Below are 15,236 nucleotides of genomic sequence, written 5' to 3' on the forward strand. Positions count from 1 at the left end.
TCATTTCCATTACAGTATACGTTCCCGGCATGACTCTGAATTCGTAACAATCATCGTGAATGAGTCAGTGGGGACAGGGAACCCGGGGGCAGCACTTAGCCGCCGTCAGTGACTGACAATCTCTCTGACAGACCCGGTACAGCCGAGGCGGCACAGCTCATGTTGACGGCGGACACCACTTGTCTGAAGGTCTGCGAGCGTGCCTATCAGCTGGTATCCCGGCAAGCACCGTTGGAATGCCACGACTATTACAACGGAACGGTTGCTTATCAGATCCGGGGTGATTTTGATTGTGGAGGCGGCCCGGGTGACCGGTACTATCAGATCGTTTCCGGTCAGGGGTAGACCCACAGGGCTCCACACCGAGGCTGATACTGCCGGGGAATGCTCATCGGGGCAAGGCCTCTGCGCTTCCGAATCCGATCTCGCCAGCGTGTCGATAGTCTGTGCCTGGGGATCCGGATCGAGGCGTGTGTGAATGAGTCCACTCTCGTCCCACCTTACATTTGGCCCTCCATTGAAAAGATGATACGTCCGCAAGGCGGAAGAATCTCTGGGCAGAGGCAGAATCATCTTACCGCCTCAATTCATCTGGCCTTCAATCTCGCCACTGCACACGCAGACAAGTCAACGCGAGCCAAACAGAGCAAACGCATCGGCGAAACCGACTGCTAACTTCCACTACTGTTGACACACATCACATATGCTCGCAGTGCAGCTCTATAAATCGACCATCTCGCAAGCTCGTTCTGGACGACCAATGGTCCATGCAAACAACTGCACCACTTTTTAGTCAACACCATGGTCCTCCCTATTACCAACCCATCTAAGTCCTACTGGATCGAGGCCGCTGAGTCTCCCTTGAGGAATTTTCAGTCTACCCCCGACCTTCCCAAGGAAACAGACGTTGTGATTGTTGGGAGTGGTTACACTGGCACCACAACTGCATACTGGTTGCACAAAGTGAGCAGATGAAACAGCAATATCCGTCAATGAGATTCTGACAACGGGAACAGCACACCGCCAAAAATGGCACAACTCCACGAATGCTCATGCTCGAGGCAAGAGACGTATGTGGAGGCGCGACAGGGCGGAACGGTAAGTGCCGAGCTGAGACTCCCCGGGGGAATGTTGTTTGAAAGAAAAGCAATGGACGCAGAGCTAACACTATCATTCCCTCCCAGGCGGCCAGCTCCGACCTCATGCCTACTCCCGTTATCCAAACTGGTCTAGTCGATTTGGCCCTGATGGAGCTTTGAAATTGATCAAGCATGAGATGGCTCACCTCAACGCTTTCAAGGCTCTCTTGACCGAGGAGGGAGTCGCAGAGGAGGTCTGTTTCAAACTCGGTGAGACATTTGACGCAGCGATGACGCCGGAAGCTTGGGAGCGTCTGAAGGGAGCACATGAAGCTTTTGTGAAAGACCACGGCAGGGACGGCGAAGTGATCCGAGAATGCCGCGTAGTTGAGGACCCTGCGGAGGCGGAAGCCATAACCCAAATGAAGGGATGCATTGGAGCTATTCTGCATCCTACTGGTCAAGTGTTAGTGATCCAATCCGCATGCTATGACTTGATTTGTTCCGGCTGACCTCGTGGATATAGCTGGCCGTACAAGTTTGTTCACGCAGTTCTTCGCATTGTACTGGATACCGGCAAACTCAACCTCCAAGCCAACACTCCAGTTCTGAAGGTGTCCGAAAGGGATGAAGATGGATACATCACTGTGTCGACATCTCGGGGCGATGTCCGCACCAAGACTGTTGTCCACGCTACGGTACGTGTATACTTGTTACCTCAAAAAAGCCGGAAACTCAAAGGCTGACGCTCACTGTCCCTAGAACCGATGGGCCTCTCATCTGCTCCCAGAATACTCTAACCTAATTTTCCCTTCCGTCTGTACCATCGGTGCGATCAAAGCCCCTGAAGGCTTCATCAAACGCACTGGCGCTCAACATTGGGACAGCCATGTCAACAACTACCACGTCCAGCTTCCTCCTCCGTACAACACACTCATAATCGGCGGTGCCAAAGCTGTCGTCGCGCACTACCCCCACGATTGGATCCGAACAGATTCAGAGGACAAACTCCAGCCTGGTGTCGCCGAATTCTACAAGACATGGCCGAAGAGCGACATCGTAGACTGGCCAGGTAAAGAAGACGAGGCGGAGCTGGCACTGAACACAACTGAAGGCGGCAACTGGACGGGGGTAGAGTCAACTAGTATTGACTCGTTTCCATTTGTTGGGCCAGCTCCTGGACACACTGGCCAGTTTGTGGCGGCCGGATTCAATGGCCACGGCATGCCAAGAATCCTTCTTTCAACGGCTCATATCACGCCGCTAATCCTGGAGGAGCTCGGAGTCAAGTGGACCGCTCCTGACCTGGTGGCATCATATCCGCCTCTTCCCGAGCCGTTCGTCGTCACAGATGAGCGCGTCAAGGCGTTCACGGAAGCAGATGCTAAGAAGAACTACGAGGCAAGTGTAAGTGCTCATGAAGCAAGTGCGGTAAAACCATTCTGCAACGAACCTCGGTGCTTGTTCTGGAAGAAGGGAGCAATCACGAAGCTGGACCTTCCTGTGCAGACTCAGGGGCCTCCTCCTGCTCAGCATGGCATAGTAGACGAGAAGACCTACTTGAACCACGCTCTCAATGGAAATGGAAATGTTGGAGTGGTAAGCCAGGCATGAGAGCGCCTTGTTGACAAGCAATCTGAGGAGTTACTGGGCGTCAAATGCTGCATCACCACGCTTCTTGTCTGTAACTGTTCGGGAAAAGCAGGTGAACAAAAAGCCACAGAAAAGCAAGCAAACAACAGCGGGGGCGTAAAGCATTAGGATCATTTCTCATAGTATACAAAAGCAAGGTTTCTATTGCTTGATGACAAAAACCCAATCCTGGATCGCTGTGTGAGATGATCCCAACTTTGACTTGAGCCAGCAGACATCAGACCCGGCGACGCTTGAGTCTGGCTGATAAAAACCCCAGCCGGCACCCACGCAACTATCGTTTGAAGCACACATATCAATGCAATCTTCGGCTCGGTCCGCCTCCATGTGAACCAAGTCCTTAGTATTTGCGTCCGCGTTACCATTGTAATCGATCGCACAGTAGATAATGAATTCGGTGTCTTTTGTCGTCGAAGTGTAGGTTGTCTGATTTGCTGAAGGGCATGATATAGAAGACTCTGGGGTAGATGTCGATGAAGCGCTTGGTGTTGATGAGGCAGAAGCGCTGCTATTACCAGTTTAGCATTGTTGGATGTTCTATCGGCCTGAAACATCAACGGTCTCTGGAAGCTTACCTGCTCGACCCACCACTACTTTGATTTAATCCCAGGCCGAGCCCGAGAGCGAGAGCTATCCCCACGACGAGCACGGCAATGAGACCGCCTACTATCAGCCAGAACCTCTTCTTCGGCATCCGAAAGATGAGGTCTTTGCTTGAGGACTTCTCCGCCCCCACCGGTGGCGGTCTCTCGAACGGTGTTTTGCCATCACTCCCCGGAGTCCAGCCGGAGAAGGATGAACCTGTGTATGCTGATTGCCGGTAGGGATCGAACGGGGGAGGCGCTCCGGGTTGCTGGGCATTGTAATTTAAGAAAGGAGGGCTATGCTGTGTGTTTTGATTGTATATCGTAGTCGGCTGTGCGTGATTGTATTCCAGGCCCTGCTCATAAACCACCCTGCGCAGCTTGTCAGATAACCTGGCTATCAAGATTTCATGCGTACTTGGCCTTTGGGCGGAGACTTAAAAGTGGTGGGGAATATCCGGTATGAACATACTGGGGAGCTTCAACTCCAGGGGCAACCTCTAATCCGGGCTGCTCTTCATGGGCGCGGTAATGAGCCATCGCGCAGATACGCAAGACCGTCCAGTCGACAACGCCCTCTCTATTGAGCTGCTGTACGTGTTCGAGTGCACTGTTGGAAAAGAGGAGACGAATGTGACATCAGTGGGAAGAATTTGTTGTCGACCTGAGTCGGAATGAAAATTGACAGGTTCCCGGATTCTCGACGGTTTCCTTTTCTCAGAGTTGTTGCGAAGGATCCGAGATCTGCACATCATGACCCTCAGGATCCTTGCCAGCGCGTGGATGGAGCTTCTGGAACAGGATTAGACGAGCCGCAAGCGCTTACTTCTTAGCCCCGAAATTAGAAAACCGGTGTTAGCTGGGCGCGATTCATTGGGCCTGGATCTCTGCCCCTGCCTGAAGTGGCGTTTGACATATCTCCTTGAAGTACGATATAATCTGGCTGCCTTCGCTGTCAATTAAGAATCAAGCATCTGATGCATGCCCCCAATTCGGCGACACAGTGCATCATGTAATACGCGGAGCACGCATCCCGCCTAGGCGTGAAGATCAGGCCTTTTTCCGCGAACACTGAAGATCAAGAACAAGAAGAATAGTTCTCTGAACTTACTCTTATATACACACCGCTATCTCGAAAAGCAACGCACAATGACGCCACGCGACGAATCCTTGTCCAGACGGGGGCGGCCGCCTTTGGAGCCCTAATCCAACAACCTTCAGCTAGGCCCAGCCCCGAGCTTGATAGTTGTGTAGGGAAGTAAAATTAAATGCAGCGCCTCAATTATCTGTAGGCTCACTGACTGCTGTTTTCAGCCGCATATCACCGCCGAGGGGCACACTGAGATGTTTTAATGTGGCTTCGTTCGATATGAAGGGAAGCACATAGCACTGAGACTACATATGCACTTACTTGCGAACGAAACACTTGTTATACATGCCCGTCACACCCTATTACAGCCGTCATTAAGCCAGATTGCCTAACATTTTATCTTGTATCTCGTCTTTATGGTGCAGATCATTTTCATCGGAGGTTCGAGCCCTTTAGAAGAATCATGCTATAATGCAGCCAGGGTCGGGTTGAGAATTCGACCGATGAAAATAGAGATTCAATCATCCGAGACATTTGACCACTTCTACTTAACAAGTGCATCGAAAATCGGGGAAGAATAGAGGCTACATGTGTCGTGTTCCCATGCTGTTATATTTCCATTGTCAGTGTCGAAGGGAAGGGAATTTCAAATTTAAGGCTGAAGGGCCGCGCCATGCCCATTCGCAATGACCTAGAACTCTCCGCTGCCAGCCAGCTCTACGTGAGCTTGCCTCTCTTTGCATGAGCCCCCCCCCCCCGGGGCCCCCATGAAAACACTACATGGAAAATTTGAATTCTACTTTAGCTGCCTCGATTAGGCCCGGAGCTCGCTTTATCAAGCCGGAGAATCGTATATGGCTCCCTCAATAAATGTCGAAAAAGCAGACACACTAAGTCGGCAAGAGGAGATGTAAAAGTCAACATATGTTGCATGGAATGATAATGAAGCTCTCTTGAGCTCATTTTGAATATGTACATGAAAGAAGGTCCCACATATCTACAAGTTCCCAAGGCAGTATTCTCTCGTGCTCTTCTGCCCCATAGCCCCCATCACAAACCTTGTTCAGGGGTGGTACGTCTTCAGCAACGAATCGTAGTACTTGTACCCAGTTCCAGAAGGAGGCTCATATCCATAGATGTAGTCTCCCCACCATGGGCCGCCTCCCCACCAGAGAGCGCCCAGCCAGACGTCGCTATTGGACTTCAGGTAGTTGAGCATACCTGTGACAGCGGTCTTGCACTGGTCGTTCGCACCGCCCGCAAACTCCCCGATAATACCAATCTTGCCGTTCGTCTTGAGCCATTGGGTCGCGCTGGTAACGCGCTCCTGTCCAATGGTACCAGATACACATGTGGCGGATGTGCCAGATCCGTCTGAGTCAAGGTACTGATGCATTTCGTAGACGATCTTGTTCTGTGGGTCGGTCAGGGCTTTCAGGTTGTCGTTGACGGTCGTCCAGGTCCAAGCTCCTGAGTAAGAGTTGCCTTCGACAAAGATGTACTGAGACGTGGCGCCCGCAGCTCGAATGCCGTTGATGGCAGCTTGGTTCAGGTTCAGGACGAGGGTCTGGTCCATATCATGGTACTCATTGTTGGTATCGAAGATAACCTTAGAGTTGCTCTTGTAGACGCTGGCAAGGTTCTTCCAGAAAGTTTGAAAGCCGGTCGTATCAGTGATGATGTTGCCGTAGAAGCGCCCAAAATTGTGTGGGTCAACAATGGCGTAGGCACCGGCATTGGTAATGAAGTTAACGGTCGCGGTCAAATTGTTGAGGTATGCAGTTGCCAATGAGGACGAAACCGAAGTGCCGGTGACCATACGCTCCATGGCGAAGGGAATCCGAAAGATATTGTAGCCCGAGCTGATGAGCGTCTGATACAAGGTTAGTTCTCATTTGCAGCTTAATTTCACGGAAGGGTATCGTTGATAGGAGACGAAGAGCCGGCAACATACTTGGAGAGCCGTGTTATCAGGGAAGATAAAGTCCTTGCCCCAGAGTCCAGGATAGCTGTTCGAACCAAACTCGGCACCGGACTCGTCCACGCCGAGGAATTTGAAGCCCGTCGCGGATGGAGCATTCGAGGTCGTCGAACTCGGCTGAGAGGTTGAGGATGGTTGGGTCGTTGAGGTAGACAGCGTAGTTGCCGCTGTGCCTGGAAGGCACTGAGAGTAATATTGGTTTGAGTAAGTACATGTGTATCCGGTCACACATGTTGTCGCTCCAGTCCAGCCCTGACCGCCACATTGTGCGTAGGCAGCACCTTGCGCAAGAGCGCCGGCAATGAAGACGGTTGAGGCGATCAAGGACTTCATGATGAGGGCTGGAATTTGCAATCCTTGGTGTCTACAAGTCACACAGGGACTCTGTTAGAAGTGCGATGCGGGACACCATTGCCATTTATACAAGTGGAAACATCCATGCCACCTGTTTGGTGTGAAGCCAAGCAAAGCCGATGCAATCTTCAATGCGATGCTAATCTTGCTCAAGACGTAATGGGGCGGGAGCAGGGACGCCGACAGGCCACATTAAGACGAGCATCTAAGGACAGAAGATTTGTCCTCATTAGCTTGTTCGTCCTCGGAATCCCCAGCCGACATCAGTGCCACTTAGAAGTGTCCCCTGCCTGCCGTTAGTGGCGGGCTCTCGTGAGCCGCATACCACGATGAGCTTGGGCTTGAACCTTTGGTCCCTGCAGCGTTACTATAGCGGGCACCCAAGGACGGAGAACCGGTGAGACTTTGTCTGAGTCCAGAGCTGGTGGCACAACGCCATGGTTGACATGATGATTTAAACCGGGGTAGCTATTGTAGCCCGGCCCCGTGATGCTGCTTTTCCTGTCAGGCAGTGGCAGCATCCGGCGAGTCATCTGGGATGATGGGCGGTTTTCTCCGTAGAAGGCGGATGCAGAGTCTCCGTTGACACTTTCGGGTATCACGCACCCTCATCTTAACCTTTAGCCATCCAATCATTTGACTTCTTGGCGGAAGTCCTGCCTTATATAATCAGTGCTTTACTGACAAAACAGCATATCGTTTCCACCAGACAAGTCAAAGACCAACAGTGAAAAGAAAAATTGTAGAATAATTTTGATGCTGTTCTAGCTTTGCATCTGTCTAAACGCGGGAACCGGGGAACCGATTCCGGAGACTGTTCTTGCCCTCTGAACCACAAAGTTGGCCACTGGCATCTACTTCTCAGGCGGAACGTGTATCCGAATTCTACTCTCCGCATTACCTGAGCCAATACTGCTGCCAAAAGTCCGTAATCACGTGTCCTAAGGCATGGAATTCGAGAGCCACTGATTTGGGGCCTTCGTGTGTACCTAGATAGTCCGGTGAGCGTGTCCCTGCGAGTGAGCGGAATTCTTAGCAAGTCGGGATCACTCTGTACACTGCACCATTTCGATGGGATAACTTTCTGGGTACCTTTGAAAGCTGTTCGTTAAACTCTATCGCAGCGAAGAACTTTTGTGACGTCTGATCTCGAGTGTGGCTGCTAAGGGGTAAGTCCAAATGGTTCATTTCCGCTACTCACGCCACGAGTTCACCATGACCAGGCGTTGGACATGCCATATCACCCATCTCTCCGGACTTTCGAGGTCAACAGTCATGTGAGATAATTTTGAATTCTTCAATCGCTGATCAATTGGCTGCGCAGCCCTTGATCGTTCGATTTATTGAGGAATCTGACACGGTAATACAAATATCTCATCTTCGACAGTGAGACCATGAATTGGTCTATCTGTCAAGTGACGACTGAACAACTGTTCTCCAGCTACTCCTCCTCTCAACACGTCATGCACAATGACTACCGCATTTCATGTTTTACGAATGTCACTCGTCTCACAATTGCTCATTTGAGTTGTCGCCTGGCAGTGTCATCAGAACTCGGCCATAGCCTCCGTCCGTGCGAAGCAAGACACACAGCGGACGGATCAGTAATATTAAAACTGTGAGAATCCGCCCAAAGATGCATCCGGAATCCTCCGGGGGTTAGTCTGGCCAATGATAGTTCAGTACTCATCTAGCTCTCACGGGGATTGGATCTAATGTCGCAGCCATAGAATGTGATCCGATTTCGTGAGACAATCTCCAAAAGCGCCACATGTGATGTTTTACATGGCTCTTACTCGTAGACATGCAATGTCTCTACTGATAGCGTCATCTGATAGTCAAATAGTAGTTGTGATTACCTGTATTTGGGCAGACATGTAAGCGCTCATGTGGTCGGCAGAAGATTCTTGCCAATGGGAGTTCCTTCTGAGTGCCAGTGGATCCGTCGAAAGCAACACAATGACATATTCTTGTTTGGTTCTTGAGTTCAAAACCTTGGTTGCCAAAATTGTAATCATCACGAAGCTCAGGTGATCTGCTTCTAATATTGCTATACTTGCGTCGCTCAGCAAGGGCTTGACCGTAGAAGTCGCCGATACGGCATGAGTGCTAGTCTAAGTAACAACCTGCATGAGAATATGAGTAATCTCAGGCCAGACTGTGAAAGTTGCATTTCCGTTGGAGCGTCCAGAGCTCATCGCAGAAATACGTATTTGCATAGATTTCAATGGATCTGGAGCTGGTTCAATACAAGCACCAAGATCCGGCAAGATTAGTCGTCGAGGCCGATTACAGAGACACATAGAGGAGCCTGAAACTCTTATAAATTATACTGCATAATAGCCAGCTATCTAGTCCTCGGTTCAAACTATTACCGCACTATATCGTCCCTCAGCTCTGCTACTTTGCTTATAATTCACCTGGACTTTGTTTGAACGCTCCTCTATAATACATCATGGCTTTCGGAGACCCAGGAATGGCCGCGTCGGCTGCAGAGCTTCTTAACCGCAATGAGTAAACTAAACGCAGATCATGAGCGATATCGTTCGGAACAACTAATTTCAATCCAGAGATGCCGCCAAGGTTCATCGACCTGAGCCCCTACTAAAGGAGAGACCAGCTGGCTCTCCGAAGCCCAAGACGTTCATCTGTAGGTCTACATGTTCTCACAACATAATAATGAAAACTAAAGTATTATCAGTCTGCTGCTTCGACCCACGAGTTGACCCGACCACCTTTCTTGGACTGAATCCTTGGGGTAAGATCCCATTCGCTGCCGCTCTGCTTACAGGGACAATATCTCTACGTGTCTCAAAGGGAAAGCGGCCCTGGATAATGCGACGAGCGCACCACATTGTGCTGTAATGAGTAATTAATAATGGATACAGATGCACTCATCGTGAGAAACGGTGGAGGTGCCGTGGGCTCTCAGCTTCAGATTCTCCTCGCTATGGACTACTTCCTCGGCACACTCGAGGATGTGTTTGTTATCCAACACACAGGCATGTTTCAGTAACAATGAACGTTTTGTGGCCATCTGCTAACGTGGTACAGATTGCGGTGCGTTGCACATGACTGAAGAAGGCATCAAAGGATATTTGAAAGATCGGCACTTGGGTAGTGAGGAGCAAATTGAAGAGCTTGTGTTCGAAGTTGGAAATCAGTAGGTGCAAAGCTTCTGACTGGACGGACCATGGCTACGCATAAAAGATTAACCCGCATCACAGATTGGAGCAGCGCGTCCGGGACAATGTCAAGCTTATCAAGGATTCGCCCTTCGTCCGTGAAGAGCTCAAGGCCCGCACAAAGGGATTGATTTACGACATTAAGACGGGTGTGCTTATGGAGGTCAAGTAGAGACATTGTGTGCCACAGCTTGATGCTTGATATCCAGGTGAAGGTGATGCTCAAAGCGCCCATGCTCCTAGTCGTTGCGAAGAACGTGGGATTTTCGTCTCTACTGCATTCATTCATGGGGTTCCATCCTTCGGCTGCATGTCGGGCATGTATGTTAGATCTTCAATTACAAGCGAACCTCTGAACGGGATTTGGCTACTGATGAGGCACCCTCGGAGTACCAAATTTTGGTTCGAAGACACTCATTCAAGATTGTGTTAAGGACTGCGCATTTACGATCGCTTGACGCGGCAACCGCATGCAGGCTTTGTGATTTGACCTGATCAGACTTATGCTCTAACAAGATTCTCCTTCTCAAAGCGACTCGAGTCGTGGTAGTGCTGTTCATATTCAAAGGCACGCATCTGTATGCCAATATGGCGTCGTAGCGTTGCGACCATAAATGCCCAACGGAACGCTTGCCGTAGAAACAATGAGACTGCCGGCTGAGAGTCACGTCTCATCAAATAATATCAGCGTGTCCGACAGGTGCTTCGCAGGTATAATTTTCTACCTGCGTAGGCACGTCCGTCTATGTATCATCGTTGCGCAGATACCTTGAATGCTGAACTGGATTGATCCTGCGAACAGGGAGTGAGGCTCACCGTCGTTTCATATCACGTCTGGTATTTCTACATGAGACAGACCGACCTCCTTCCGGATGCTCACATCATCCTCCACCCCAGTAACGAGCCCTAAAAGCCAGCAGCTCGAAGAATTGTCGGCCCCTATGAGAACGACTAAGGAGCTACGCAGACATGTGAACAGACTCAAAGATTGAAAATGTCAGATTAATCATCTCAAGGGTCGCATAGCGAAATGAACAGGAGAAATTTGATTTGGCTCGATCTAGGCCTTCTACTGACCAGCTTCTACTGACCAGGGACTGGGTTAGCCACGGTCTTAAATCGTGTGTTGTCGTGATCTCGGGAGTAGCGGCAAGCAGGAGGGAGGCTAGCAATCCGATAGAGATCTCATGTTCAAACAGGTCTCCTGACTAGGCCACATCTTCAACTATCCATGCCTGGTTAATCACAGTGGGAAAGGCTTTAACAACCAAGGCCTCAACCTTGCGGAGAGAGGCCAAAGCACGTGAGCAATATATCGCCGTGTGTCTTCATCTCCGGTCTCAACGTTACTGACCTTGAGCAAGGGCTTAATGGCATTCGTCTAATTGGTCGAATCAGACATATTCCTGGTAGAGCACTTTGCCATGTGCGCATCTTCCGGCCCCGGCCCAAGACCTGGGTAAAATGAAACGGGGGAGCCGCAAATGCGAGAGCTTGCTCACAGTGAGGTGTTCCCTGGAATTACCACATTAAAAGCAATCACATATCACACTTCCAGCCTCGGCCTTTTATGATGGCGGGAGCGACGCGGCATGCTGATCGATGTGAGGATCGAGGAGGCTCACACAGGGTCTAGAACACATTGTAGTCTATGTTCTGGCTGGACAACGGGAGTTATGGGGTTCGTAGGTAGGGCTGACCATGCACGTCCTCGCCTTGGATCCCGGTCAAGAACCGAGCGTCTGTGATACATGAGTCGTGAGCAGCTGTTAGCAAATTGCAGCTGCGTTGCCGCAGTGTTGAGGTCATCAATTTGCTTGTATATTACGGTGGTAGGCAAGCAATTCGAGTAAGGATGGCTGGTCCCTTGCAGGAACAGTTCATCTCATGTTGGGCTCATGTGGAGGCGATCTCAGGTTATGGACCCTGTCAGACCGGGTCGGCCGGGGGGGATACCCCTGAGTTTGCTCATTTGACACCACCACTTGGTGAAACGAGTGCGGAAATGAGCCCCAGATTGTGGTCAAAATAAACTCATGTCGATTCGTCTTACCTACAGCTCTTCCGTCGGCTGCACTGCTAGTCGAGGCCCTCGCGTAGAGATTATTTCAGATGAGTACCCAGTTCAACCTCTACCCATGGTTCCACTGTGGACGCCCGCCTTATCAGGATTTCTCCGTCACTTGTCACCAGCCGCTGCCAGCACCAGCGCCCCCATGAGCTGGCATGGTAAGGATCCCTCTCATCAGGATCCCTTATAGGATCAGACAACGCTGTGTCCCGGCGGCGCGGCACACCTCCCATCTCCCGGGCGGATGCCGACCCGCCAATCCAAGATGACCCAAGATTCGTGGCGTGCGCCAATCGATGTGACTCGGAAGAGCTAGAACCCAAGCGAACTTGCAAAATATACTAGGCCTCATTTGCTTGAAACGCGCAACCGCCCCAGTCCTGTTAAATGAGTGCGCGAAAAATCCTCCAACCCTTGCTTCCGCACACAGAGCTGCCAGGCCTTCACTTGACAGGAAAACACTGCGAAGAAGCAAGAAACCGGCAAATTGACATTGTTACTGCAGGATGTGATGACGTGCCCCGCCTTGCCCCAGATATCCCATGGTCCCTGGATCCCGGGCGGCATCACACCCACAATCAGGTACAAATGTACCGCGAGCCCACGATACTTCCATCATGTTTCCTTTTTGGCTTCACCACTGAGCAAGCCTCACAGCGTCTGTCTCTCTTTCAGCCCATCGGCATTCCGACGTCACGACACTCATTTGAAAAAATACCCATCCGCGGCAGAGCCAGCTTGAACAAAGTTCTCAGATCTCACCGTTGAGCCACTATCGCAAACACATCACGATCCTTCAGTACAGTCACGCAATCACAATGCAGTTCTCAACTCGCTCAGCCCTAGCGGCCCTCCTCATGGCCACTGATGCTCTGGCCTGCGGCAAGGGCTACCACCACAAGCACAAGTACACGACACTGTCGACCTCGACCCTGTCCGCCTCTGTCGTGCCCTCCTCTACGCCTATCGCCGAGGCTCCTGCGGTTCCCACCATCCTCCCCACAAGCGTCGAGAGCTCGTCCTCAGTTGTGATTGTGCCCAGCACGACTTCGTCGTCGTCCTCCGCTGCTGCGACGACCACGACACCTGCCTCATCCGGCCTCACCACCGATGAGCAGGCGGCTCTGGACAGCCAGAACAGTGCCCGTTCCGACGTCGGCGCGACCGCCCTCACCTGGGACGCCACTCTGGCCAGCGATGCTCTCGAGTGGGCCCAGCACCTTGCCTCGTCAGGCGGGTCTTCCGGCACTCTGACCCACTCCACGACCACGAGTGACGGTGAGAACCTGTACTGGCAGAGCAACTCCGACTCGCCATACGTCAACGCTGCCAACGCCTGGGTTGGTGAGAAGGACAAGTACAACGGAGAAGCCATTACTGGTAGCGGAAACTTTGAGGAGTATGGCCACTACAGTACGTTCTGCATGCACCTAATATTAGCCTTTTATGTGAAGATGATATACTGACTACTTCACAGCTCAAGTTATCTGGGCCTCTACCTCCAAGGTCGGTATGGCCGTTGCATCTGACGGAAGCGGTGGATACTACGTCGTCGCTCGCTACAACCCTGCGGGCAACATGTAAGCGCTCTCAATTCTTCCCAACAACCATAGCACAACGCTGACATGCAAATCTAGTATCGGCGAGACCCCCTCTTCTGGTTAAGCCAGCAAAGAAAAGGGTTTGGATAGGCCAGCGGTTACTCAAGCTTGATTGCGCAGCATCTGGGAGGCAAAAGCGTTCACGGTGTTGACTCCCGCGGTTCTTGGGAACTTGTTCGGGTCAAGACTCAGGCATAAACTCATCAAGATGACTTTCATCATTCACGGATGGCAGAGTAAAACAAACTCGCTTATCCATGTGCGCAACCTCACCTATTTTGGTGTTTGATCCCTCACGGGACGGTCCCGCATACTTTTGTTTCGTTCCCCTGTACATATTTGCATACCACGATCATCACGAACGAGATCACGTTGAAAACATCGTCTCGGTAAATGTGTGCCAGGAAGTTGATTGTGAAACATTGTGACCCTAACAAAGTACACGTGATAAGATGAGGCTCCGTTGCGGATGACATGCTGCAGTCAGGTATGCATGAATGTAATTCTACCTGGGTACTGTGGTCTACAAGGTCAATTACATGACAATCTCGGAACGATATGCGATACATTCATGCAATGAATTGTAAGCCGGACTTACTCGATTTCTTCTATATTTCTGCATACTATGTCTTCAAGATTGACTGGATCCCAGCATGTCGGTGGCGACTTGGTCTAGAGCTTGCCCCGACATTCCGATGTATCGCGACAGTTCGTTCAAAGTTGGCCCACGACCAAGCCCAAGAATCAGACGCCAACCAACACTCTGGAATTTTCTAGGCACGCTGATGCATCGAGTCTGTATGGTCATTAATGTTCGAAAATAAAATAAAAAGTACTGTATGTAGGTCCGCAAGAGCGGGATTGCAAGGGCAAAGCGCGCAATCATATCCAGCGCGGGAGTGGAAATCCTGAAGAACATTTTCTTAGGTGCCTCACCATTCGCTAGAGCGCCAGGCATGGCATGATCGGAGGACTCTCCGCTCTCGCAATGATTCGCAAAGCTTGCTTTATTGCTACAAATAACTAATCATGTCTCTTTCGCCAGTTACTCCCACCTTCGTGATTCACCCCACGTTAGGATTGTCGTTGAGAATTCCCCCTGCCACTTGGCCAGGGTCTCCATATGGTCGAGGGCAGCAGCAGGCCCTCAAGATACCTCGATCGGCGCAACTAGCCGCCACCGACAGCCTGTGGGCCCGGAGACCTAGGCGCAGCCCCCACCGGTATGGCATGAGTGCGTTTCGGGTGGGCGTCGATGCCCACTGGTGCCGGACGCACGTCAAGAGTCCGAGGACCAATTGCTACACCGACTATTGCTTGGGTATCATTCTGCTTCTCAGTGATACACAAGGCCACTGTCGGGGCATCACCCAACGCCTGAGAGCAGGGTGATGATGGCTGTCAGGTATGTGTTTGTAAACATTCGGGTAATACATTGGCACCTGGTCTTCGCCACTGGGCAAATATCTGCAGTCGCCTGTATTGATTAGCCCACGAGAAGTTAATCTGACCATGTCCACAGCCTCAAAAGTTCGTGCAGAAAATAGATTTTAATATCTCCAACAGGCCCTCAACCTCCTTCATTGACCATGATCTGCTTTTCACTCCGAGCGCGGAAGCTGTCATGCATTAAATGGT

At 51.1% G+C, this 15,236-nt stretch overlaps 6 protein-coding genes across 6 annotated transcripts; 4 read left to right on the plus strand and 2 right to left on the minus strand.

Annotated features, from left to right (window-relative positions):
• Positions 1-59: 59 nt before the first annotated feature.
• J7T55_003727 (uncharacterized protein) lies at positions 60-345 on the plus strand (the record flags this gene model as incomplete). Its single annotated transcript, XM_053143066.1, has 2 exons — positions 60-63; positions 143-345. 2 exons carry the CDS (start codon positions 60-62, stop codon positions 343-345), a joined length of 207 nt encoding a protein of 68 aa, XP_052993973.1.
• Positions 346-801: 456 nt separating this feature from the next.
• On the plus strand, positions 802-2,693 carry J7T55_003728 (fad dependent oxidoreductase superfamily; the record flags this gene model as incomplete). Its single annotated transcript, XM_053143067.1, has 5 exons — positions 802-963; positions 1,017-1,098; positions 1,185-1,545; positions 1,606-1,777; positions 1,842-2,693. 5 exons carry the CDS (start codon positions 802-804, stop codon positions 2,691-2,693), a joined length of 1,629 nt encoding a protein of 542 aa, XP_052993974.1.
• A 180-nt stretch (positions 2,694-2,873) lies between these two features.
• Positions 2,874-3,856, minus strand: J7T55_003729 (uncharacterized protein; the record flags this gene model as incomplete). Its single annotated transcript, XM_053143068.1, has 3 exons — positions 2,874-3,237; positions 3,308-3,688; positions 3,789-3,856. 3 exons carry the CDS (start codon positions 3,854-3,856, stop codon positions 2,874-2,876), a joined length of 813 nt encoding a protein of 270 aa, XP_052993975.1.
• Positions 3,857-5,469: 1,613 nt separating this feature from the next.
• J7T55_003730 (glycoside hydrolase family 5 protein) lies at positions 5,470-6,720 on the minus strand (the record flags this gene model as incomplete). Its single annotated transcript, XM_053143069.1, has 3 exons — positions 5,470-6,279; positions 6,361-6,560; positions 6,618-6,720. The coding sequence occupies 3 exons, from the start codon at positions 6,718-6,720 to the stop codon at positions 5,470-5,472; spliced, it is 1,113 nt and encodes a 370-aa protein (XP_052993976.1).
• A 2,476-nt stretch (positions 6,721-9,196) lies between these two features.
• J7T55_003731 (uncharacterized protein) lies at positions 9,197-10,098 on the plus strand (the record flags this gene model as incomplete). Its single annotated transcript, XM_053143070.1, has 4 exons — positions 9,197-9,255; positions 9,312-9,391; positions 9,796-9,904; positions 9,969-10,098. 4 exons carry the CDS (start codon positions 9,197-9,199, stop codon positions 10,096-10,098), a joined length of 378 nt encoding a protein of 125 aa, XP_052993977.1.
• Positions 10,099-12,815: 2,717 nt separating this feature from the next.
• Positions 12,816-13,662, plus strand: J7T55_003732 (scp-like extracellular protein; the record flags this gene model as incomplete). The annotated part of the gene is made up of 3 exons (XM_053143071.1): positions 12,816-13,410; positions 13,475-13,577; positions 13,635-13,662. 3 exons carry the CDS (start codon positions 12,816-12,818, stop codon positions 13,660-13,662), a joined length of 726 nt encoding a protein of 241 aa, XP_052993978.1.
• Positions 13,663-15,236: the final 1,574 nt, after the last annotated feature.

Source organism: Diaporthe amygdali, assembly GCF_026229845.1.
Source record: "Diaporthe amygdali strain CAA958 chromosome Unknown NODE_13_length_1014660_cov_65_381101, whole genome shotgun sequence".
Lineage (NCBI taxonomy): Eukaryota > Fungi > Ascomycota > Sordariomycetes > Diaporthales > Diaporthaceae > Diaporthe > Diaporthe amygdali.